The sequence below is a fragment of the Tympanuchus pallidicinctus genome, unplaced genomic scaffold, assembly GCF_026119805.1.
Source record: "Tympanuchus pallidicinctus isolate F22 unplaced genomic scaffold, pur_lepc_1.0 scaffold17, whole genome shotgun sequence".
In the NCBI taxonomy this organism is placed as follows: domain Eukaryota; kingdom Metazoa; phylum Chordata; class Aves; order Galliformes; family Phasianidae; genus Tympanuchus; species Tympanuchus pallidicinctus.
Window position 1 is genome coordinate 6,902,972 of NW_026294690.1, and position 26,917 is coordinate 6,929,888.

Consider the following 26,917-nt stretch of genomic DNA (forward strand, 5'->3'; position numbering starts at 1 on the left):
GAACTATGAGGATTTTTGCACGATGTAGAATTCCTAGAAACTGTGCGAAGAATGGCATGTTTTTGTAGCAGTGAGACTGAGGGATGAGGAAAAAATGTAAGACGAGGGAGGAAGGAGGTATGTATCCTCTCAGTTGACAGTGTTTTTCCAGATTAAAACTAAAACTGACAAATTACTTAAAAAGTCAGAATCAGGAGTAGTTGGATTTTGGAGGAAATTGAAATCTTTCACCACTCAATCTAACTCCAGAGCATTGCAGATTCTATATATTGATGAGGTAAGCAAGCTTCAGCAGTTAATAAAAGTTGTTATTGATTGTTAGATGGAAGTGAACAAGGGAATGGAATTCAGTTCCTACAGGACTGAAGGTAGCTGATTCATTCAGGTGTAGCAATTTCAGGGGCAGTCATAGCAGGGCTTTTGAAAGTTATCTGTACAGGAGAACCTTGTTTACTCCAAGGTAGAGGTCTTCATGGGTAAGATTAAATGATGATACAAGCAAGATATTTTGGGCTTGTATCTTATTGATTATGTGGATTATCTAATACTCAGAATTTTTTGACAAGCTAGAAAGATATCTATTTAAACTGGCAATTTTAAGAACACGTGATGAATGCATGTACACTAGACTTGTTGAACATGTCAATTTCCTTTTGTTCTCAAGTAATTCTGTATGGTTTTTCAGGGCAAAATCTCCGTCTTGCTTAACTGCTTAACTGTACTCAAATCATCTACTTAAAAGAACAAATTTCCTCAGAGAAACTGATGATTCTTCAAGAAGAATATTTCAAACAACTTTAGTGTTAGTGAGTTATGAACAAAATTCTGCCATTTTGCCAAGTTTAATTCTGGACCAACTCCAGTGAAGTGCTCACTAGCACTATAGCTCAGTGACCTTGGGCTCAGTGACTGGAACCCCACTTCATATTTGTCTGAATGCAGGCAGCTCTATAATCTTCAGCACACACTGGTCCGATAATTCTGCAAAATAGAATCTTTGAGGGAAATTATTATTTGATCGGAGTCTTCAAGTAACACAAGATCTCTAAACTTAAACACGTCTCAGCAAATTAATATTTTCAACAATTTTTATAACAAGTAACAGTTGGGATCTGAACTTAATATTTGGCATTTGACATTGAAATCCATCTACATCACAGTGGTATAAACACTGGAATTTATAATGACGTTCCTAATCCAGGATGTTTTCTTCCTTATTCTTTTGATAAGTGCACCTTCACAACTGGGGAACTGGATTTTGAATTTATTTAAGTTTTTACATAAGAGGGAGCAATAGCTTCAGCATTTACACCATGTTTTAACTGCTGATGGTTTCCCAGATCTGTCATTTTTGGCAGAGTAATAGAAAACATGTTGTATATAAGCCATCTGGTGAATTCTATTTGTGCATGTGGTACATTTTTGTATCTCTTCTGCAGAATTCGAGTGGGATGCCACAGGCTCATCAATCACCACATCTTTACCAATCTCATCCTTGTCTTCATCATGCTGAGCAGTGTTTCCCTAGCAGCAGAAGATCCGATCCGCAGCCACTCATTTCGAAATAACGTAAGCCTGTCAGTTTTGTATCTAGAGATAAATATATTCTAATAGAACAATAAACCTTTAGGATTAGTGCCTCGTTTTTAATTTTCAAGTGAAGAAATGCTCCTTTTTCCTTTTCCAAGTTAAACATATGCAATTTTTTTGTTGTAAAAAACATAAGTCTTTCAAAGGCAAGTAGGTTTATGAATGGAGCATCGTAGGTAGTACAGCTATTTTGCATTGAGGGTGGAGAAAGCTTCTCAAGTTATCATGAGTTGTGCATGCTTCTGATTAGTTATGATTGAACTGCTTTGTGGGGATTTGGATGGAACTGTCAGATCTCCCCTGTCTTAGATATATGTTGATCTGCAGGCTAGCCATGGAGTTAGAGGAAAACCTCTTACTAGAAAGACGGGCCTTCTGGATCAGTAGATGTTCCTGTACTGAAGTTAATGCTTTGAAAAAGTTAATGCTTGAAAATTGAACTCATAATGTCAAAAAACAAACCACCAAACCAAACAAGCAGGGCACCAATAGGAAGACCTTTCAAAATCAATCAAAAAAAAAAAAAAAAGAATAATTAAAACTCTGAACTTAGTTTCAAGGTGTTTGACAATCTAACTTGTGATTTTAAAGGTTTGGGAATGGCCACAATGTGACAGTAGGCTAAACACCAATCTTCTGTATCTGAGGAATTAAATCTGCTTAAGATTCCTTCTGCAGCTTTGAAACAAATCTCACTACTGCCCCAGGTGTTGTGCTCACATTTGCATTGCAAAGCAGTTGCACACTGCACAAACTAGGTTCCTTTTAGATGAAACTAAAACAAGAGTTACACTTCAGCACATAAACTCAGTGCAAAAACTTTTGATTTTTCAAACATTGAATTCCTCTTATCCTCAACTAGTGCTCTAGCTTCTGGAGGCTGAAACAGTTGTTATGGAACTAAAAAACTAACAGATGTCCTTCAACCTCTAATGGGACTTGAGTTTATGTAATGAGGAGGGTAGGCACATATCAAGGAAAAATGAAAATATTGGTTCTCAATACTGTTTCTGTCTGCTGCTTTGCTCTTGTATCCCTGCACTATTGTAGGTGCCTCTGAGCTCTTCTTTGTGCTGTTGACATTCTCTGAACATTTTTTTTTCAGTACCATTCTCAAAAAACAAAATGCTAATACTTTTTCCAAGGATAACATTAGATAAAAACAAAAAGGCACTTTCCATGGAATCTATAGAGCAACTGTGTGCCTCCCATATCTGTAAACTGGACAAATGCAACTTTATGAATAGATCATGGTAATGGATAAGAAAAACAGCTGGTGAGCCATACTGAAATTGTTACTAAAGGGATGATATTTATTTTTGTAACTAGACCAGTGGTAGGAAGATACAACTCCAGAGTGGTGGGAATCGAAGGGATTATTCCTCTTTGGGGCACAGGAAGATAAAATGTTTGAGTAATTTTGAGAAAACATTGCCCTCATGTTGTAAATATTCACAAACACACCAAAATTGCACGTTTTTCTTGTAATTAGCTTGAATGATGGCGTGTGTTGCCTTCAGCTGGGCAGCTTGGCAAGGGAAGGAACTCACTACTGAATGTTTGTGTAGAGAGAGTTTAGCACTGACTTTGTGAATTGGTATTTGGAAGTCTCAAAAAGTTACTGAGAAGTGTGATTTGAAGAGTTGGCTGTTGTATTTCTACAAGAGTAGCCTCTGCTTATTCCAGTTGGTACTCAAGTTCAGTAGCATGGCTTTCTGGTGACTGTTAGTTCATGTTATCTTTTCTGCAAATATGATTGCTTCTACTCAGTCCTGTGCTTTTTATGTTGGATATTCCATGTTGGCTTGTTAATGAAGATCATGTTGTTTGTAGCTGTGCCAGCATGGTAAAATTCCATGATGAAGGACAGCACATTGGATCAAGTCACACTGCCAAACATGAGAGCTGAACATCCTGATGAATCTCAAGTTATCTGATAAAATTCATGACAGTAAAAGCATGAAAACACAAGTTTAAGAAGCAAGAATTCAAAAAAACAAAATTCTTTACTAATTTTTTTTTGAACAGCTTTCTTATCTGACTCTTTTTTTCAGCCACAGCAAGGGATGGAAGGATGGAAATGGAACATGGGAAGAAAAAATTTTTCTTTTGGTTTTATAGGAATATGTCCATTGTGTTTGTCTCTTTATTTTATTTCTCTTTCTCATTTTCTTAGCTGTTGCACCACAGGAAACATGTCTCTGTGCTCACCTGTTTTCTAGGCGAACTGCTGGATCCTTGAAACTAAACTAACACAGTGCTGCAGTGTATGTCTGTGACTAAGTTGGTTGCTGGCAATACTTCCACCTTGAAAGGGTGAAATCTCAGTTCCATTGAAATATGTATGCACTATTCCTATTGACAACTGTGAAATCAGTGTTACATCTATGATATTTTTAAAAGTTTGCATGTCACTAAATTTCCAGTGTGTGTTCCAAATTTCCTGCAAATAAAGAACTGCTGTGTCTTCCAAGTAAAAATAAAGAAATAAATAAAAAGCTGCAGTGCTGGTTTTAATTAGTTTAGTTATTCATTAATGTGCTTTCACATACTCTATCTCAATCTATCTGGGAACAACAACATCAAAATGACTTACTAATAACAAACATACACTACTACTGAACATTTCTTGCATAAGATTATGCATCTCTGTGAAAGCCTGCAGCAGGTTCCTGTGAAAGCCAATAGGGGAAGGTCTGAAAGAACTGAAGGTCTCAGGGTCTGAGTGGTAAAATCTCACATCTAAACATGGCGGCTTGTGATAATTTTTTAAGTAAATATAAACTGTTGCACAATTGCTGGAATTTTAAACTATATTGGCTTAATTCCCAATCTACCTGTTTCTATAAATTCAGGTGTTGTTGTACATGTGGTATAAACTGTAAAAACTTATTAATAGTTGAATTTCTTACTGTGGCACGTATTATACCTTGCAGATACTTGGTTACTTTGACTATGCTTTCACAGCCATCTTTACTGTTGAAATCCTGTTAAAGGTAATGCATTGTTATTGATCCTTGTTAGCTCAAAAGCAGCTTTAGCAATAATGTTTGTAACTTTTTGTTTACCTTCCAGATCCTAGGGTATGCAGATTATGTCTTCACTAGTATGTTTACATTTGAGATCATTTTGAAGGTAACAGGTTTTCAAAGGAAGTTTGTTTAAAAGGATTTTCCTTGTGTGTCACCTGCCAAGAAAAGGCACTTGAAGTGTTCTTCGCCTTTTCTCTAAGCGATCAAAGCTAAACTTTTTTTCAATCAGAGGAATTTTTAATTTGACAATTTCTCATAGTTTTGATTGGTTATTTTTTTACCATTGGATGCATGTAGAAGATGATATTTTTATCATTGCATCAATTTAGTAATTCATTTTTTACCCTTTTTAAACTTACAGTTGTCAGAAAAGGGAAAAATAATTCACTGCGCATGAGCTTTTCCTTCTCCCTGCTCTGGCATTTCCAAAAGAGTTGATCAGTCTTGTAAGGAGGGAGCATGTAATTTCTCATTTTTCTTGCTGAACTATACTCACAGAGCTAAAATAGATAACTATTTTCTTGCAATGGGACTTGCAAGATATCTTGCATTTATCTATCTATACACTAAGATACGTTTCATTTATCTTATCTTGGGCATACATTTAAATACACAGAAAGGCATAAATATGCTTGCTTAAATGTATTACCCATGCATGAGTTCAAAAATGGCATTTTAATGTACAGTTTGTGTACTGATTATTAAGATTATCTATTGGGGTTACTCAGAACGTACATGGAGCTTACCCTGGCAAAGAAGCTCTATAACTGAGGGTTGGATTCACATGTAGGAAACTGTTGAACAAAATAATTCTTTTCTTTTTTGAAAATTTGTGAAACATTTTTTCCAGAAACTTACGTATGGTTTTTCAAAGTTAACTCAGTGTGTATTCAGTCTGACTTTTTCTTTGAGTAACCCCGATTCATACGCTGGTACACTAAAAATCTGTACATAAACTTTGCATTTCTAGTTGAGGAGTAAGCTTAACAAAATCTCTTCTCCCAGCTTTTGCTCATATTGCTGTGCATATTCTTCACTATGCAACTTGTTTAATACTAATTGATGCAATATTTGGGCTGTTTACAAGATAAGCTGTGTTGTAAATAGTAAACTATTTTTATGCTTGCAAATATTCTCAGACTTCAATTTAACCCCTTCTCATTTTCAGCAGTGAGGAGCTTGCTAAATAATTGGTTGATTTTATAATATTTATTGTGTTATAAAAAAAAAAGTCCCAATTTTTCACATCAAGAGAAAGGCCAAACTAAAGGAAAGGAAAGAGCACTGAAAAGTCTCGTAGCATTCAATCAAAGCAGTTCCAAACTCTGAATTTGAGAAACCATACTAAATATGTTAGCACCATTTGTACAACAGAAGAGATGGTAGACCAGCTACATGCTCTGAACAGCAGGTTGTATAGCTCCAGCAGTTCCAATTTGCCTCTGTACAGACAGAGGAGTTACAAAGAATGGCATATACAAACATAACTAGATGTGCTAAGAAGAGAAATATTCTCACTGACTGCAAAAGATTCTGACATTAAGTTATTCGAGGGAAGTAGGAAGCACTAGAGCATGAACTTCTGAAATCTGGCATTGTTAAGTAATAAAAGGAAACAAGAAGCCCCATTGTAGAACAACATTTGATGCTCCTGACTGCACTAACTGCAGGAAACTCTGCCTTGCAGTGTACTCACCTGTCTTTATAGAGGAAAATAAATGGTACCATAAAAAATTTAGTGGACAGTCAGCAAATGGCACATTCATGTACAATGCCTGCTTTACTAATATGTCTCAGACACTGGCTTTGCTTGCTCCCGGCTGGAGCCCTCTACCTTTCCCCTGTTGCTTTCTGTGCTGTGCTTTTTTCACACAGCAGCTGTGTGAGTTCTGTAGGATGCAAATTCAAGACTAGTTCTATAGGAACAGTAGCAGTTCTTAATTTCCAGCCAAAAAGTATGTGAAACTGAAACAAAGATAACTAGGAGCAATATTATCAAGTGCTAAAAAGAAGCATTAAAATAACTCACATCACATGGAGAGTTTTCCCTGTGCTCTGTTTTACTGGCTGCTCAGCAGACCTAAGGATTTACACTTTATGTGGTGTTAAGGTTATGAGGGAGGTTATGAATACCAGAAAATCTGCAATATCTGTTTAAAGCATTTAAGAATTCTCTTATGTAACCCTTACATAGCTTTCAAATCCAGCTTACCGTCCTGTTTGCAGTACTTGGGGAGTCTGAATGTGTCAAACCAAAGGCCAGGTTGGGGCTTTGTGCTTTTAACTTGCCCCAGCTGTGCTAATCCCTTCCATCTAAACTAGTCCCCACTGGTGTAGCAAGAGGAAGAGAGCAACAGGAGTGGTGCTCACTGCCTTGCATTTGCCCTAGGACTTGCTATGGTCTTGACCTGTGCAAAGGGTGGAATAATTTTGCTGGGATTTATACTGATGGAAGTCTGGGTCTCCATGTAAAGACAGGATGATGAGTACTTTGCCTGCATTTTTATGTCAAAATGTCTTAACTTTTGTGAGAGTCTTTACATTAAGCACAATTAATTGATTGCATACTAGAATGTGAATGAGTATCTGTAGATTGATGTAGGCTTTTATTCAAGGTTATTTTAGTTCTTAATTCCCACTGATTTTAATTAGTTTAGTCATACTCTGTGCTACTGAAAGTGAAAGAGGTATGCATTTATTGAAAATTTTATAATATAATGTATTAGTTCTCTGCAGGTCATATTAAAGCTCTAGGATTGTTATTCTAATTTTGAGGAACATTTAGTGTATTGAACACAACTAGAGAAAGCTTCTTCCAAGCAAAAGGCATCCTTTGCAGCTAATGTGTAACTCAGTGAAGCTGAAGAATTTCTGATGCAGAAGGCCTGCAAGTACATCCACACAAGAAGTGACGCCCTGAGCTGTGAGATGCCCATCAGTGGCTCTCCTCTGTTCTGTGGAACAGTTTTGAAAGATGCAGTGGTGTGCTGCAAGAGGAGAGGAAATCTTTTCTCTCCATGGTGGTGGATAGAACAGAACAGAATGGAAAATAATGGGTTTAAAATCCACAGATGTTTTCCTTACCTGTAGAAAGCAATAAGTAGCTGACAGTACTCAGCTCTTTTTAAGAGGTACTTAAGGCTGAAGAAATTACAGCCTTAAATAGTGCCTGAACTGAAAACTGGGTGTTTCTCAGAAGTATTTTAATTTGAAGTCCAGTTTCAGCATTTTCAATTGTAATCCATAAAAATCCATAAAACATATTTGCAAAATTCAACTCAAGTGCAGATTCTGTGCTTCTTATTGGATCAGGAGGTTTCTTCTGAGATTTTTTTAACTAGTATTCCCTCTGAGTTATACCAAGGGTCTAATTAATAAATTCAGGGGCCAAACTCAGCTTTGGGGTACCTGAAAAGATCTGCCCAATGTCTGCAGCCGTAATTAATAGAACCTCTGTCACTGGCTCCTAATGAGTCTTGCAGGCAGTGTAAGCAAGCTCCTTCACAAGATACTTACTGTGTTCCTTTAATTGTCATCAAGGCTTAGAAAGCAAAAAATGAAGAGAAAGCCCAATAGGGAGAGCAATGTTCGATTGCTTTCCCTGCAGAAAGCAATGCTCAGGGATTGCAGTTTATGCCTAGTACATAAGAATCATAGAATCATAAAACTGTTCGTGTTGAAAGTGTCCTGCCAAGGTCAGTTAGCCCAACTGCCCTGCGATTAGTAGGGTCATCTACAGCTTTATCACTGCAGTCTATGGGCTGCTCCACTGCCCAGAGGAATCAGAATCCCCAGTACTGCAAACGTGCTGTACAAAACCTTCCAAGGTACTCACTGATGGCCTCAACTCATCTCCTGTGTGGAGGAGGCAGCAAAGTAACTGCCTGGTGGCAGCTTTGCGTGGCTTCTGTACCAGATTTTACTTGTGGGATTTTGCAGTACATTTTCAGCTCCTTCAATTCTCAAAACAATAGGAACAATGAGGAGTCATAATCTGGACCTTACAGTTTTGTAAGCATGGAAGGTTTATGGTTCTTGTAGTCACTTTTCTATCGAAATCCCAGCCTCTTCAGTGAAATCCACTCAGCCTAATCAGTTACACACAAAAACAACATTTGTTGGCATCAGAAGCAATTGACTCGTTTGCTCATGTTTCCTGAGCAGAATTGTTGTTATTTAATTAAAAGTTACTAAACATGTGTAGTGTTTTTTTAAATTTCAGTTGTTTTTAGAAGGTGATACTGTTGTATGCATTCACACTCTAGACAGGCGTCTTGTAAACAGCCTAAATGTCAATGTGAATAGATTGAGATAGAGATTAAACATAAAACAATTCTGTTTTTAGATGACAGCTTTCGGAGCATTCCTCCATAAAGGGTCCTTCTGCAGAAATTACTTTAATTTGCTGGATTTGCTGGTTGTGGGTGTTTCTCTGGTGTCATTTGGTATTCAGTAAGTATTACAATCTGAACAATTTATTTTTTGCTCTGGGGTTCTCTACTGAAATCAGTCTTGCAGCTCCTTTTGTTCTGCCTTTTTGTGTGGGTGCAGTCAAGGCTGGGAACAGGAGGAGGTGATGCTTTATATGGGGAGTTGTAATTCAATACTAATAGAGATTGGAAGCAAATCACTGCTTCCCACCATTGCCAAGAGAACGAGGAGGAACACCACAGCACTCTGTTGTGTAGCAAGGAATTCCTGGAGCTCCTGGAGGTTTATGTGCCCTCCTTTGTGTTATTGCGACATACGCAGCCTAATTCTATGAGCTTGCTCTTTCGGTATTGTCCTACTGGGATACATAACCTAACTGGATTTGAAGGGGAGAGAAGTTGTAGCTTAATCAGTGAGTGGTAACGAGGGATGTTTTTTTTCCTTTGGATCAGGCAGAACATAATAACAGAGTCAGAAGGTGCTTATTGATTCTCTAAGCGAGCAGCTGTGCCTTATTTAAATCATCCGTGAATCCTTCACTGACCTAGAAATGAGCAAGGGCTGGCTGTTAGTCAGCCCCCTCCCAGTTGTGTTCTGCTTGTGTTACAATGCTTATAAAAGATTTTAGTTTTGCAGTGTGCTCTTTAATGGACTGTCTGCTGTTATCGCTGCTGAAAGCAAATGTGATTCCATTGAGATCTTTTCAAATCCAGTTGGTTGGAAATGAAGGTATTCACAAGGTTTTTGAATGAGGTGTCAGCATTCAAAAAAGAAAGTTCTCTGGGGAGTAATTTGCTTCTGACCAACCTTAATTGTGTTTGTGTCAGATGAGCCTCCAAGCTGTTAATTCCCAAGTTGCTCCAGAAATAAAAATGATTCTTACAATATTTATGTTATTCTTTTCTAATATTAACAATACATCAATGAAGGAGTGCTTCAAAAAATCTTGTATACAATGTTGTGATGCTTTTTTTGAATTTTCACCTATAAGGAAGTCGTGAGAACATTGTTGTTCTTAGAAATGAAATAGATTACCTTAAAAGTAACAAACTTTTATTTTTTCCCCAGATCAAGTGCTATCTCAGTTGTGAAGATCCTCAGAGTTTTGAGAGTCTTGAGGCCCCTAAGGGCTATAAACAGAGCAAAAGGACTTAAGGTTTATATTTTTAACTTTTTCTAAGTTACATTTCTGTTGACCTGATTCCTCAATTCTGCTTCAGGTTAAATAGTCTAACAATAAAAATTTCCTGGAAAAAGTCACATAGATCAGTTCCTGATTCTTAAGCATGTTGGGCCAGATTCTGCACATGGTTCCCCAGTACTTTATATGTGGAGGAAAACCAGTGCCACAGAGAGCAGAATTTGATCATGGTGCTTGTTGTGAACCAACATGTCACAGAAATGGCTCCATTGCCATTCTACAGTGCGTGTGTACATTTAATCTATACATGTTAATGGGTCTGTCTCAACACACGGACAAATTTTGGAAATGAGCTTAGCTATGATAGAAGGTAAAATACTGTCAGTGCAAAAACAGTAGCTTTAAAAGGTGATTGAAATGTGATGAAGTAAGCTTTTCTTCTTGTGGTAGGTGTGCTAGGTTTAAAATATTTTTTTTTCTTTCTTTCCAGCACGTTGTTCAGTGTGTCTTTGTGGCTATTAGAACTATTGGTAATATCATGATTGTTACAACTCTGCTGCAGTTCATGTTTGCTTGTATTGGAGTGCAGCTCTTCAAGGTGAGCAGACTCAAAAGTAGTACTGCAGCAAGAACAGCAAAACTGAGTTGAATTCTTGGTGTCTTGCTGCTTGGTGGGTTGGTCTCATTTGGAAGCAGTCATAGTTAAATGCATTTATTGTGTATATTCTCCATTTTATTACTGTGTTTTGTTTTATATGTAGGGAAAATTCTACAAGTGCACTGATGAGGCAAAACAGAATCCAGAGGAATGCCGGTGAGAGCTCTTTTAAACTAAGAAAATGACACATATGTTGAGTAATATAAACTTACCAGATAAGGGCAGACTTGTGATAGGTGATTTAAGTTTGTATAAATTGGAATTACCATCTTGAGACCCAGAAGGAAAGTCTAAAACATAAAGGCAGTCAAGACAGGTTAGCAAGGAAATAAAACAAGTTTATGATGGAGTAAAATAAATTATTTTGAATAAATAATTGTATAACTTGAGGGCTAATTAAATATTTTATTAATGGCAGTGTTTCCTTTCCTTTCCTTTCCCAAAGGGGGATATACATTGTTTATAAAGATGGAGATGTTGATAATCCAATGGTCAAAGAGAGGGTCTGGCAAAATAGCGATTTCAACTTCGACAATGTTCTGTCTGCTATGATGGCCCTTTTCACCGTGTCCACTTTTGAAGGCTGGCCTGCGTGAGTGAATGCTTCATAACATTAATATTAAGACATGTTTTCCAGAAAAATTATCTATCATTTACTAAGTGTTTTGGGGCAACAAAACAGTCTTACACAATGGTGTAGAAATGTATTAGTAAAGGAAGGAAATAAACCTACTATCCTTCTGAATCTGTGCATTTTTTTCTGGTATTTCTTCATTCACTCCTGTCAGTAATGGGAGAAGTTCTCCTTTTCACATTCCTATATTTACAAGAAATAAATGAGGGTGGATTTTTAAGTACAACTTAAATTCTGGATAATTTCCTTTACAAGGAACTCAAAATATGCAGTGCAAAGTAATTATATACCAGTAATTGCAATTCTCCATCTCTGTAGTCTGTAGGTGGGTAATGTTGCATTCAGGAATTCAGCAAAATGGGATTTCAGTCTTTATTTTGTGATTCCAGTGTGGTTCAGGGTATGGAATATACCACTGTTGAGAACACATTGATAGTACTTGGCTTCTTTCTGTCTCTGAAATCAATTTAAAGTGACAAACACAGCATAGGATAACTTGAAAGTACTGTATGATCTCAGAATATATTATTTTTGTGTGTGCTTGTTCAAATCAGTGAAACCTTATACATTTATATTGATTGCTTCCTAATCTTTCAGTTACTTTTGCTACAGCAAGCTACTCTTTTAGCACTAGAGTAACAATTCTCTTTGATCTTTATACATTAAGGCTAATAATACTAATATTAAAATTTTAGATCTTTGAGTAAAACTTCTACTATAGATCTAAGCAACTATACACAGTGTAGAAAAACCTGAGAAGAACAAGCTGCCTTTGGCAATGTGCCTAAGTACGTAAAGTCTTACAGGACAGCTATGTGTGAAAAATACAATAATACAACCAGTTGGTCATTGTCTTGATTGTACTGAACAAAGAAAATAACATTGTTTCTGCTGTTTTGGTTACGCTTGTAAGTACTATTTATTCAGAGTGAAGTTGATAATAAATAGTAAGGTATTTCTGAAATCTGTCCTATGAGTTTGCATATTTTACTGTCTTTTGCCATTTTAATGCTAATGAAGATTTTTTTCCCCCCGCCAGGCTGCTGTACAAAGCCATTGATTCCAATGGCGAGAATGTAGGACCTGTATACAACTACAGAGTGGAGATCTCCATTTTTTTCATCATCTATATCATCATTATTGCTTTCTTTATGATGAACATATTTGTTGGTTTTGTCATTGTTACATTCCAAGAACAGGGAGAACAAGAATACAAGAACTGTGAGCTGGACAAAAATCAGGTTAAAATACGTAATGAACTCTTAATTTTTAAAAGTATCCTTTTTTTTTTTTATTTATTCACCAATAACTTCCTTTCTGCTTTAGGCCAGAGGGGGGCATCAAACACATCTCTTAGTAATAAAATAATTTTTAAAAGTAGCCTGAGTAAATTAGCATCAATTGGTACTCAAGTCACTCTATATTCCTCTTCCTGTAAGCCAAACGTCTCAGTCTTTTTGTTGTGGAGGTTTCTATGTGATGGTTGCTAATGTCTTAGTGTCTCGCTTCTTGGTGTCACGTTAAGAGGAGTTCAAGCATTTAACAGTTTATCCATAGGCACAAGTAGATTTTGCAGTAACAACCGATAGTAAAAGTTGTGTTCTGAATAGACTGAAAATATTCGAAGTGTTCAAAATATTCTACTCTACTTTTTTCCTTTATTTAAAAAAAGTAAATAAAGCACATGTGATGCTCATATTCCCCTTTTATTATTTAATCTTTTCACTCAGAAACTTGCCAGTGATCATTCGTGGTTTTTTGGCTACCCTTGTTCCACTGCAGCGCTCTTCATCCAACATAGTTAAGCATGAAACTCTGGGGAGCATTCGTAATGCATTTTGTGCCCCAACAGCCAGCTTTTATAGGCATTCTTCAAAAGACAAGGAGAAGGCCCAACTTATGTGGAGATTTAGGTGCTAAGACCTGGATGTGAATCCATGGTGTTTCTGCCTGTCAGTTTTTCTCAACTAATAGGAATAACACCCACTGGTGTTTATTTTGCAGACAGTAGGATTTTATGCTATGCAGTTACAATAATGATTAAAAACTTAGTAAAGACTAAGTGCAACTTAAAGGCTAATTAAAAGTCAGCATTATTGTTAGATGAGAATCTTTAAAAATGAATTCTGCATAGTATGTTAATATTACGGTGGTTGGGTAACAATATGATGATATGTGTACAGTACACTTAATACTATAAACAATACATATATGTATATACACATGTGGTCTGTGGTATATTAGTATGCTGTGTGAAAGTGAAATGCTTTAGAATTTTCATCTTTGATTCTTTGCGTGTAACTGAGTAGTGTATGTACCTAGGTACAGTTGTAAATAACCAAGTGAGCGTTGGTAAGCTACTTGATTAATTTATAAGTACTTAAAAATGTATGTAAAATAGATACACTGCTTCTTTCTGCTTTTAACAGTTTGCACTCATCACTAACTATGTTCCCATTTGTTTGACTTGGCTATAATCTGACAATTTTTGATGTATTTGTTTTTGCAGCGTCAGTGTGTGGAATATGCCTTGAAGGCACGTCCTCTTCGTAGATACATTCCAAAAAATCCTTACCAGTACAAGTTCTGGTATGTGGTGAATTCTACTGGATTTGAATACATCATGTTTGTCCTCATCATGCTGAACACACTTTGCCTGGCTATGCAGGTAGGAAAAGCAGAAGCTCTTTTGAAGCCACTGATATGAATTGGAAAGAAGGGTGTAGAAGATGCACTGCCTTTTGTTTATAGCAATGGTTTGTTAATTAAAAAAGAATCATAGTACTCTTCTGTGATGTGTGCTGATCTGTGCATCAGTTCTCTGAAGCTAAGTGGTTTGAAAGAGCTTGATATTTGTGGTGGTCTCCCTAACCCAATGGAACTCATTGATCTACACTTGGTACTTGTAACTTCATGAAATTCGTAAAGGTGTATTCCCAAGACAGTCCATGTGCAGGAAAATCTGAAAAGAATAGCCTGTTTTTGTTAGCAAGCATTTCTCTAATCCTCTTAGATTCTTTTATCTAATATATTCCTGTACACAATGTCTTTAAGCAATGCTTCTCAACTTTATAATTCCTGTACTTATTCTGTCTTTGTTTCATATATGTACTACTCTATATTTCCACCACCTATGTCTGTATATTTTTAGAAGTTTTAAACTTATATGGAGCAAGTCCAAAATTGTATAATATTGCAAACATGTTTTCATGTATTTGCTGTATATCTGTACATATATGGTGTATTTCTTTGTATTTTTGCACAGGCTTTTTTTTTTTTGTCAGTATATGTTTACTTTTTCTTCTCTTCTTGCACTGTTATATCCACTGCTTTTCATTAGTTGATACACTTATCTACTTTTCCAAGTTGTTCTAATGTTTCTTTCTTTCCCTTGGTACTTTTAGAGTTTGATAAGAAAAATAATCTTTCAAATCCAATTTATATACCCATCCTACTTATTTTTTGTTGTAGAGTTGCCTGGGAGCTGTATGCTTTTAAAAATATGATACAGTATATTTTGCTGTGACTAACATACTACAGGCTTTCTAAGCAGGTGTGACATGAGATTATGTTATTTAAAAACAACCTTCTAAGATTCAAAAAAAATTGCTTTTGTCTACTATTCCTTTTTTTGTGGGAGCAGTGTTCTCCTCAAATCTTTCTCTGAAGGTCACCAGATGTAGAGGAATGCCAGATTTGTTCCACTCCTTGCCTGCGTGGAATAGATGAAATCCATTTTTGGAGAGATATTCAGCTATTCTCATATGATGTAGTTGTGCGTCACAAACACTACAGGAAAATATTTTCTTCTGCTGCAGTGTTGCCAGTGTTGCCAGCTTTTATTACGTTGCCTTACTTTCACTTAGTATTTTAAAACTTTTACGTTTAAATGTGTCATATTTTTCCTCCACAGCACTATGGACAGTCTAAGCTCTTTAATGATGCAATGGACATTATGAATATGGTTTTCACGGGAGTGTTCACTGTTGAAATGGTTTTGAAGCTGATTGCATTCAAACCCAAGGTAAGTTTTACACATGGTTTAATTAGGGCATCACCACAAGAATTAAGTGTAATGTAAGTTTCACACTAGCTTTGTAATTTTCAAGTAACAAAAAGAACCTATATGTTTCCCACAGTTATCAATCAGTTAAATCATAATAGAAATGTTAATCTAATAATACATGCATACATAAATCTAGGAAATGAAATACAGATGTCAGAGCAAACATTACAAGGTGATTGATGACATCTGAAACATTCTGAGGTAACAAAACTATTATTTTCTAAATTAGACAAATCATTTCAAGTAACAAGCATTACCACTTCTCCTAATTCCTGGTACCACATTCATAACCTTCAACAAAGTTGACCTCCATTAAAGATTTCTATGTTATATTTCAAAATGCAAAATTGTTCCTTTAATTTTTAAAATATAGCCATGGACTACAAGCATAACAAAAATAATTTGAGTATTCAGTAGCCTTTTAAGGTTTTAATGTTTTCAGTTATGTATACACACCATTTGGTAGAGGGTGCTACAGGAGGCATCTGAGATTCCTTGCTTTAAAGGGACACTGTCAAAATGAATAATGTAGACATATTGTTGAAAGTAGATTCACAAGACATACTGATAACTGTTATTAATTTTTAAGAGAAGATGAAAATTGAATTGTGGTAGTGCATGCAGTCTTATTTGTTCTGTTCTCATACCCTATTTATGGCAGTGCAAAAGACAAACTAAACTAAATTTTGTTTTCAGTACAGTGAAATCAGTATTTCTGGGGGCTTCTGCCTCTGCATATAAGTGAAGTAGTATGATCACTCACTAGATGTGAAATTTGAAAACACTTGAGGTTCCTGATCTCAGCATCTGAGGCTATATATATATATTTTTCATCTTGCACTTCCCTTCTTTTAAAGTAATCAGAATATTTTAATCTGTAAATTGAATGCAGACTGTGCACTTCCTTTGATTTAAGTAGTGTACTGAATGACTCCAGTCTGTGAGGACAATCTTATCTGTGCTTATTTAGCTCTGACACTTACAGCAACATAGCCATGGCAGCCGAGATTCTAGTGTGCAATAGATGCATAACTCCTTTCCAGCACTTCAGGAGTGTTTATTCAGCATCATTTGGCCATGAGCTGTATGGTGTCACCCAAGTTACTTGATTTATGGTTAGCTTATCTTTGCCTGCATAGAAGTAAACAAATCATACATCACTTGAGGTCTGGTTGAGATATGGAGTGTGGAGTTCTGGGCGAGTTTACTCACTCTCTCATAGTCATTCTCTGCACTGTCTAGACTGTCACACATTTCTAGTGAATTTATATGTATTTTTTTGTCATCTGTGTTATTTAAACACCGAGGATATCACAGTAAAACTAACACGATCTGAAGCCCTAGAGGGATAGTTACGTGGTTCACAGAGTATGCTGATTGCATTTCCTGGTTTGTATTTCCTGTTGTATATCACTGTTTCACACTGGCATTTCAGAAGACTTTGCTGCGTTTTGTCATCTGCTCTTAGAATGAAGATTGTGAATCCTTGTGTGGTTCCTCGTGAACCTGCGCCTTTAGTCAGAAATAGCAGCTAATGCCAAATCGATTGGTCTGATCATGGGTGTATAAATCACAGTTCTTCATCTGTATTATGAACTTCCCACTCATTGAATGCGGTGTCTTAACAGTGGTCTCTAAAATTCGGTACAGTTTGGATTCTAACTGTTGCAATGTGCTTTCTGTCTGATTGGATGCTTTTACTGTAACAGCTCCCTGGATCTGAAAACTGAGAGTTTGAAGGAAAGACATTTCCTGAATTTCATTCCCTCATAGAAGACCTTAAATTTGTTAATTAGCAGGATGAGGTTAAAAATCCATGATATTAATCACTTTTCAGAGACTAATTAGCACAGAAGGAAGGAGATGACATATTTTTAAGGTTGTTCCTGATATTTTTCTTTTAAGATTGTGACTTTTAAAATCAAATAATTTATACCTAAACACTGACTGGCAACATCTACCTCACAGTTCATTAATAACTTAAAATGAGTTAACAGTCTTAAAAAGAATCTAAACTTTAATCTAGATACATACTTTAAACAACAATGAATTGTTTTAACTAATGTTAAAATGTTTTAATGGTCAGAACGATCTGAAACCAAGCCTATAATTTTCCTTTAGGATTTTTGGGAAAAAACTGGTTCACTTCCTCTGCGTTTACTTCACCATTGGGTTCCTTTGTCTACTCTGACAGAGTGGACAACGTTATTTACTACTTTGATGCACTGTAGAAATAATTTCAAAGTTGCTCCAGTTACTCAGTGTGTAAATATAAGAAAGATAAGAACATGTTAGTTATTATCTAATCTGCTTGACAGTGTCCCCTTAATAACACTGACAAAAATCTTGTAAAAAGTGTAAGCTTTGCTTTTGCTGTTCATGCAAACTTAGTGCAATTATAAATAATTGATACTCCTACTGTGGTGATTGTGTTGTGTAAAACCGAGGTACTGCAGACTGCCTTCTGGCTCTGAAATATATGAAATTTGGATAAATAATAGATGGTAAAGGTGATACTGAGTGTCTGGCACGCTTGCTGACTGGGAAATTGGAACACAGAGAACTTTACAGAAAGAGTCCCTGAACTTCTTAAAAGAGTGCTGTAATGACTAAAATATTTATGTAGTTGCTCAACAGAAACCTGTTTTTTGTATTAATTCTCTATGCCTACGTATTCCCTAGAATTTGTCACTTATCCTTTAGCATTTCTCAATGAATACTTTTTCAAAGTGTAAGGTAAACAAGCAGGCATATTTTTCTTCATGTTGTTCTCCACATATGCTAGAATCTGGTCAGTACATTGTGAAACAAAATATGTCAATGAAATCTAAAACAATGCATCAACACACACTCTATGTATAGCTTCATGATAGCCAGCCGTTACTTAAATTTGTAATGATTTTCATTTTACATCAGATTTTTGTAAGAAAAAAGGAAAGATGGCTAGTAAGTGAACTGATTTTGGGTTATTGCAGTGGTGAAAACAACTTATTTGCATGATGTTTATTTGCTGTGACTTGTCCATTCCTCCCTTTTCCAAAACCATCTTTATTTTCTCTTAGTTTTTTGTTTGTATGCTTTTGCTTTACATATTACTTTGAACAATATTTGTCTATACTGATGGAAAAGGTTTCATGAAATAAATGTTTAAAATATTTTAGCTGTATTGAATAAAAAATGTGAATTTGTTATTTAAGTGCTTTATATTGTAGCATGTCTAGTAAAGTCACTTTTTCAATAGTTGAAGGACCTTTTTTTGGTTGCTGGTGTTGTAGAGGAAGATGGATAGCGCACCTTGGGATTGCACTGATGATTGTTTGGCTGTTTACCAGTAGTTTCTTACAGAAGTAATTACACGAATAACAAGCATGATATGTATTTTAAATGAGATAAGTAAGGAATACAAATGAGCAGGAAAAATACCATGAGAGAACAGCTTCCATTCTTTCCTTCATTAGCTGGTCTCTCCTAATCTCTTCAGGATTATAAATTGGTACTGTTGAGGTGGTTGAACGTGAACTTTAACAAGACATTAGGAATGATTTTGGTGGACTGAAGTGGCGAAGGAGGAGTGGTAGGGAGTTGTAGAGGAACTCTCCAAAGTGGATGTGTTTATTCAGAAGGCATAATCCATGAAGATGGGTTTTTTTGCCTCAAGACTGGAATTTATTATTGAAGTCAGAGAGGGAAGGCATGTGGTGCAAAGGGTTGCAGTGATATTCCTCTTACTTTCCTTAAATAAGGGAATAATTATAGCAATTCTCTTTATAAAGAGCTAAAATTTCAAATAGAGTAGTATTAACAAGTACAGTAGTAGAGAGTAGCATTAGGAACATAAGATTAGTGCTTGCTTTCATCAAATACTCTGTAGAACTGTCTTACTCTGCAGCAGCTCTTTCATAGTCTCCAAGAGCAGATCTTCACATTAGATTTTTTGAATCATTATGCAGTCAGGTGTAACTTTTAATCTTAATACTTGCTAGAAATTCTGACAGTTTAAAATGTTGAAAAGATTAAAAATCCAGCTAACTTTGTTTTTCTGTGCTAAAGCCATGTAACAACTAACTACTCAACTAAAACATTATTTTGTAGTAAGTAATGCAGTAAAAAATGAAACTAGACATCAGGTAAGGTCACCATACTTATTTTCAACCTCTTCCTAAATCAATTATGTAGCACTGCAATGGCAATTAAGTTACTATTTTTAAATGAATTATCTGGAAAGCAGAATGCACATGTACCATGTGTACATTGCAGCCTTTGCAATATCAAGCCTTAGCCATTGTGGGCTTATAAATCACTATCAGAATGAGAAGAAAAGATGATTTTAGTAACATTTGCAATTTGGAATTTCTGTTATGATTATGGAAAACTCATCTGAAACCTACATGTCTTGTATCCATAGAATTACTTTTAACACTGTAATGCATCTCGTTCCCAATGACAGATTAATCCTGAAACCCAGCTCAAGGTTTCTTCTTAAATATCTTTTTGCTCAAACGTGGAGTTTTGATTCCAGTAAATTGGAGTTCATATTGGTTGATAATGTTTTGCAGCAGTGAGCTACTAACATATACATAGAAGAATATATTTCAAGGCATAAAATGTCAGAAGAGTGACTAAGTGATTAATGACAGTGAATTTGTAACAACCTGTCCAACTTGTTAGGGTTCCTCTATAAAAACTTATTTATGAATAGAAAATTTAGTTATGCACAGTTTTACTTGAAGGATGATTATGCATTAATAACCAGGGATGACACTTAAAATATTTTCTACTAGTTGCTTAGATAGGGCTATCACAAAGTCATTATTGCTAGGGAGTTCTCAATGGGCCTGGTCCTGTAGAATTCTTATTGAAGGTGTACTGTCATGTATTTTATTTTATATATATTAGGCTTCTTCAGCCTTGCTGTTGAATCCCAAATGAGATTTGGTTGATGGCTTGCTTGCCAAAGTTGTGCTTATACGATGGTGTGTTATGCATGTGTAGCGCGTGTGTGTGTGTCTGTACATGTATATATATTAAAAATGTGTTCGTATATATATATATATATACACACACCCACACACGTGCACATGTGTTGCTTTTCCTTCAGTAGGCAATATTGTTTGTTTTGTTTTGTTTTCTCATTAGACCACGGGTTTTGTTTAACTGATTTCTGTTTATGCAAAACTAAACAGAAGTATGCAAATATTTGACATTTCATGTGTAATCACAAACGTTTGCACCCTGCCTGCTCTGTTCAGGGCTATTTTAGTGATGCCTGGAATACGTTTGACTCCCTCATCGTTATTGGCAGCATAGTAGACGTCGTTCTCAGTGAAGCTGATGTGAGTATACCCCAGCTTACTTTCCCCGGTCCCTACTTCTCTTTCTCTGTCTCCCCACTATTTCCATCATCTGGACAAGTCACAGATTTTGATCTGATGTTTCTAAAGTTTGAATACAGACCAGTTATAGGTCAATTATGTTGATATGGGAAATAAATAGCCTTTTTTTTCTACCAATTTTTTTTAGCTAAGAAAAGGGAAAGATTGTATAGTGGTACATCAGAGAAGCCTAGAGTGTTTCTGTGTTATAACACTGTCCTTTTCTTCTCTTTTTCTGTTTGTGTTTTTCTCTTGCTCTCTTTCTGCTGAATGCTTGTCCTAACAGCACTATTTCACTGATGCATGGAACACTTTTGATGCCTTAATTGTTGTTGGTAGCGTCGTTGATATTGCTATAACAGAAGTTAATGTAAGTAGCAACTGTTCATGCACTAAAAAGTAATTGCTGTCCTCAAGAAATACAGGAAATGTGACTTTTATACTCCCAAATCCTTTTTCACAAAAATATGTTTTATCCTGGAATTGAAGACCAAAATATTGACAAACATGTTTATACAAGCTGTTATTGTAGAACTATAAGGCTGTACAACTGAACATGTACGCAGTATAATGAGGCGTAGAGTGATGTTTTCCCATATATGTTCAGAAAATATTTTAAAACATGTTATTTATAGAAAAGCAATTAAGCCTTTACTACTATTTCATTTGAAGCCAGTAGTTTTCTTGTGTAGTTTGACTGAGATAATTCAAGCATCTATACGTTGCTTTAATGTCTCAGTTTAACAAGTAACTGTTTATTCCATGTGAGGTTTGGCCTTGTAAAGTGGCTTTATCATTTGTATCTTAAGAGGTAGTGGGAAAAAAGTAAAAAGAGTAGGTAAAGACTTCCAAGAGATGGAAAATAAAGGGTTTTTTTATTTTATTTTTTTTCCAATACTACAGCAAATGCTTTGAAATCCAAATTACTTCTAAGATACTTTGAAAACTCTCTCTTTTTAACAGAGTTTTGATTGAAGGCCATTGTAAGTATAGGTATTTTAACAGAAATATAGGGAAATGTTGATTTTTGCCTACATTCTGTATGAGTTGCTGATTTTAACAAGGAAAGCTGTAAAAAAGAAAAAAGATATTTGAAACATAAAAAAAAAACAAAAACCACTAAGCTGTTCTGGAGCAATGGTCTCCATATTTACATGTTTCTGTAGTTGAGTTTTCAGAGGAAAGTGCCTCTTCTTTCTAGCACTTGTTATGAACTCACATAGGGAGACCATAGATGGTGAGACTTGGATCCAACTCAGCAGCTGAAAATACTTACTGAGCACACACTCATCAGGTGCAGTTAATGTAGTCCATGTGCTGCAGATCCTCTCTGCTCCTCATTCTCAGAATGAAATTATCCTCAAATGCCTATGAGGGTGCAGCATTCACTTATTCCCGTGTGTCAAAGAACAGATTGATCAGAGAAAGCCATAAATTTAAATAGTTTCTTGATATTAATCGAAGATTGCATATTTCTCTACATCAGCCTCAGTTTATAAGCTGGCTCCTAAGTTTCCTTTTCTCTTAACATAGGTTTAGTAACCTACGTGCTAGAGATTTTTTTATTTTTCAGTGGGGGCATTAAATTAAGTAAGAAGTATGTAAAATCTTTCAAAAAACTTTGAAGTTTCTATTAATGCTCTTAAGTGAATATCTCTAATAACTTGCACATAATATAATTTCCCATATAACATAATTAGCAATATCTCTATCTAATATTGTAGAGAAGAAGGGCAGAAAAATTTTGATATACTCACAGCCTCAGTGGGGGCCATTGTCCAGTAGGTATTAAGCCCTATGTATTGAGTATCCTGAACAAATTTTTTAAAAAACTCTAACATTAATCAACAGCATTATACAACTATAAAACACAAGTTTTAATTTAGCTGATAAGTATTCAAAGAGGAAATAGGTGCCATGTGTATTTTTTTCTTGTATCTGTGGACTGAAGGAACCTGTGCTGTCAGTGAGAGTCCAATAGCACAGAATGGTGTTGTCCCAGAGACATTTCTAAGTAGAATTGCAGCTCATGGCTCAGATTTTTAAAAGCTGACTTGGATTTATTTTTTCCAGAAACGTTTGAATTTAGACTTTGAGCTGAAGTAATTGCATATGGCCTGCTATCTCAATTCATAGTACTACTGACATAAGTATAATATGTGGGACATAAAAATGCTATTAATTTAAAGTAGCTTTCCCTAACATCTGCAAAATGTACTTAACTGTGCAGCCACTGAAAAATAGTTTGTGTGTACTTTTGCAATTAGAGGTGATGCCCCTGTGTTTAGCCCTGTGTTTGGCACTGCATGGACAGTGTTAATTTGGCAGCATTGCTTATAACTAATCACTGCTGAGCTCTCAGTGGAGATCACGTATTGATCTTCAGCTACAGCACACACCACAGCAAGAACTGGCACTGCATTTCTTAGTTTTTCATGCTATGCTTAGTAAAGAAAAGGCTCATCTTTCATGTCTCCCAGTACTGCTCAGCAGGCTATTTGTGTACTAAGTGTTGTCTGTTTCTGGTCTTTCACTTTTTTATGCTTTGTTTGTGCAACTGATGAATGTATTTCAATTTCGATATATTTCTGGGCTTGATTTCCCATTTTCAACATGAGTGCAGTGGACATTTTGAAAGTTTTTATGACTTTATTGTTTTTATTCTATTCATTTTTTCCTACTTCATTAGTTTTGGGTAAATCTGTATAATCCAAATTCAGTATTTTAGAATGATTTTCTTAGTATTTTCTTCAGAAATGAACCATTCCACCCACTAACAGTGATCCTGGGAAATCCACAGCTCTGCTAGGATGTGCACAGGACTTTGTTTTCAATGATAATGCAAGTACTGATGGAATGGCACTTATGACTATTCCAAGTATAGGCAATACTTTGAGGGAGCTCAGCCTTGTTTGAATGAGTGGTCTGCTCGTGCTGACTGCTAGCACTGATGTGAAAACAGATTGCACTGCAGTAGCAATTGGATGAGTGCAACCCTCTTAGTTGATCAGTGTAAATGAGGAGTTGAAAGTACCTAAAGTATAGAAAGACTCAAGATGGATTAAATATTCTTTTAGGGATGAATATATTATTTTGTCATGTGGTGGAATCAAATTGACTTTGTTCCAACATTTTGGCTGTGTACATTTAGACTAATTCCAAAGGCCAGCAATTTTTAATATGTTTATATCTAACCTGAGGTTTTCAAGTCAGTGGGTAGAACTTCTGTATATTACCTTGATTTTGGTATTCAATTTTGGAAATTAAATGTCTCCGCCTTGTTTTGTTGTTCCTATTTTTTATTTTTATTTTTTAAATATATGATGCCTTGAGGCTGATTCTTCTGATCCAGTCCCATGCAAACACTAACCAGGAAATTACTGAGCTTTGAATATTCTCAGTGCCCACGAAAATCAGTGTATTTAACATGTTCAGCAATTTACAGGATTACTCAGCATCCTCAAGGTCTGGATCAGTGACCAGTTCCAAAAAGGAACCACCTCAGAGCAACATATATTTTGGCTACATTTATTTTCTATGATTTTTCTTTTGACTCTGTCATTTAATATCTCTTTGTTTAAACAGTTCTTTTTTGACCCTAATTGGTTTTCATGTTCATTTTATTTTTAGAAATTTTTAGAGGCAAGTATATTTAAGTAAACGTGTATATATGGCATAGCAATACAAAATTTAAAAACACTACTAAAACCTATGTAATTACTTTGGCTTTTTTGTAACCTATTATTTTTAGAAGTTTCACGTGACACACGTGATCTTGTGTGGTCATAAAAATGGTTCCCTTCAAATTAGAAACAAAAAAGAAAAAGTGGTGGTTGTGACACACAGTAAGTGGCCAGTCCTCTCTTGCAGTTGAAGATACTCAAGAACATGAGAGAGAAATGGAAATAAATTTGGAATTAATTATGAAGTTCTTTACTGAAATTCAGTCGTGTTTCAACCAGACCAGATTGTGACAAAATTATCTGCAGCTCATATTTGGTAGTTCAGAAACCATTTGGATGACCAGTACTGGATGACTTAGAGGCATGATCACATTGAAATAAAGTAGTAAATATAGAGGTTTTAATTCACATTTTTAAAATTTTCTTTTCCTTTACCATTCATGTGCTGCCAAAATGTCATGAAAGGAGCGGGGAGTTCACTTTACCATTCATCTGTGCAACCAATTGGGGAATAATATTATGCATGAATAAAATTCAGATTCTTTGCTCAACGTGAGAGCACTGCTATCTTCTTCCTGATCCACTCAGGAAAATCTAGTCGTTTTGAGCTCAGCCTTGTAAACATGTGAGCCTCATTCAGTGCTTACTCTACAGTTAACAACTAACAGCGGTTAACAGCAATATGATCAAAAAGTCTGTCACAGAACTTGAATTGGATATTTTGTCATTTGGCAGGAAGGAACCAACCTGTTATCATCATTTTAGCACTGTGCAGTGCATAGCACTGGCTTGCAGATGGTGGGTCACTTTGTTAGGCTGCTAGTAGAGCTGAGATGGCTGGTGCTTACTCCTTCATAATTTATATCCACTTCCCTAAGATGTTCTGGAATCCAAGTTTGAACAAAAGCACTGCAGGCTCAGTTTGAATCCCACTTTATCCATCAGTATCATACTTCAGATCTTGTGCTTTGCTGTTAATTAATAAGAAGTAATTTATATTTGTTTAATACAGTGGAAATATTTTTTAGGTTTTTGTAAATAAATCTCTTTAAACCTAAGGGGTTTGCTTTAATTAGCATCAAGTGATGTGTAACCTACTCTGTGTTGCATTTAATTTGGAAGTAGAAGTAAATTTCAAAGTTGCTTCCATAAAGATGTATTAATACTGATAATTTAAATACTGTGCCATGGGATATTTATTAGACAGCCATGAGAATAATATCCTATGTCAGCAATGGATGTTAGTTATGAATTTAATATCTTTAACAAAGGATGACGCATACTTTTTAATCTACTTTGAGTCACGTTGATTCCAAATTTTTACTAACTGATGTGTATGAGCATTTGATTCAACAGGGAATTTACCAAGCACTAAGGCTGTGAAGAAAATTACTTAATAGCAAATTTGATTCCTAGTAATGACTGTCTGAATGGATCCTGTTTATACACATGTGCACACATATTTTACATGTTTCTAAAGATATTTTGGCAACCTGAATGCTTTCCTGTGTATGTTGATGTCAACACACATATTTGCCATTTGGATGTTTCCTGCAGTAGTTGCAATCATGATTGCATCATCAATATGTGTAAATTTGTTTAGCATACTCTAGTACACTTTTGCACAATAAGGAACAAGAGGCATTTGATCAAAATTGTGTACTAATATTCACTGTTTTGCACCTTGTTTATTTTTTTTTTTCTTAAACACAGAACTACGGTTTGCTTCCAATGCATGACGCAATCAGTTTCACATCAGTCACAGATTTTACACTGAGGCTTTTCCAAGGCTAGGATGGTTATATGGAAATATAGTTGCAATATGAAGAGTAGAAAGATGAGTTACTTTTTAGGAAATGTGCCAGATTTTTAATAAGCAGCAGTAAATGTGAGGTTAGCAGGCTGCAAACATTTTCATCTTTTGGTTTATCACTGGTTAGTCTTTTTTGAGGGTGAGCATTGTCTGGAGAAGAAAAATGCTGTATCTTCATATATCTTCAACTAAGATATATGTGTGTGTGTATATATGTGTATACACATGACTGATTAATGGCCTATTTGAAGTATTTAAGAATCGATGTAAAAGCACATAAAGATGAGGTGCTTTGCTGAAGTAGTCTCAGTGCAGTTGGCACATGGCTGACAGCATAGACAATAATTATGCTAGTCTCTGTTCTCTCTGTTCAGTTCTAATACTTCTACATAAAAATAATGTGCCACCTACTTGTGTGTGTACGTGTCAAGTAATATTACTGAAATTGTGAATAGGATTGTGTGTTTAGGTTTGTCTTTTCCTCATCTGTAGGAAGC

General features: G+C 35.6%; 1 protein-coding gene across 7 annotated transcripts in view; it reads left to right on the forward strand.

The window, feature by feature from the left end:
• CACNA1D (calcium voltage-gated channel subunit alpha1 D) overlaps positions 1-26,917 on the forward strand; it is a 166,388-nt gene that overhangs the window by 107,144 nt on the left and 32,327 nt on the right. For 3 of the 7 annotated variants that reach the window (XM_052678858.1, XM_052678857.1, XM_052678859.1), the window contains exons 20-31: positions 1,440-1,569; positions 4,527-4,586; positions 8,968-9,074; positions 10,122-10,209; positions 10,685-10,792; positions 10,956-11,008; positions 11,298-11,444; positions 12,526-12,727; positions 13,996-14,154; positions 15,400-15,510; positions 20,802-20,885; positions 21,211-21,294. In XM_052678858.1, the coding sequence (XP_052534818.1) occupies positions 1,440-1,569; positions 4,527-4,586; positions 8,968-9,074; positions 10,122-10,209; positions 10,685-10,792; positions 10,956-11,008; positions 11,298-11,444; positions 12,526-12,727; positions 13,996-14,154; positions 15,400-15,510; positions 20,802-20,885; positions 21,211-21,294 (1,333 nt within the window). The remainder of the gene's footprint in view (positions 1-1,439; positions 1,570-4,526; positions 4,587-8,967; positions 9,075-10,121; positions 10,210-10,684; positions 10,793-10,955; positions 11,009-11,297; positions 11,445-12,525; positions 12,728-13,995; positions 14,155-15,399; positions 15,511-20,801; positions 20,886-21,210; positions 21,295-26,917) is intronic. The other 4 variants (XM_052678862.1, XM_052678861.1, XM_052678860.1 and 1 more) reach the window with 3 other exon arrangements.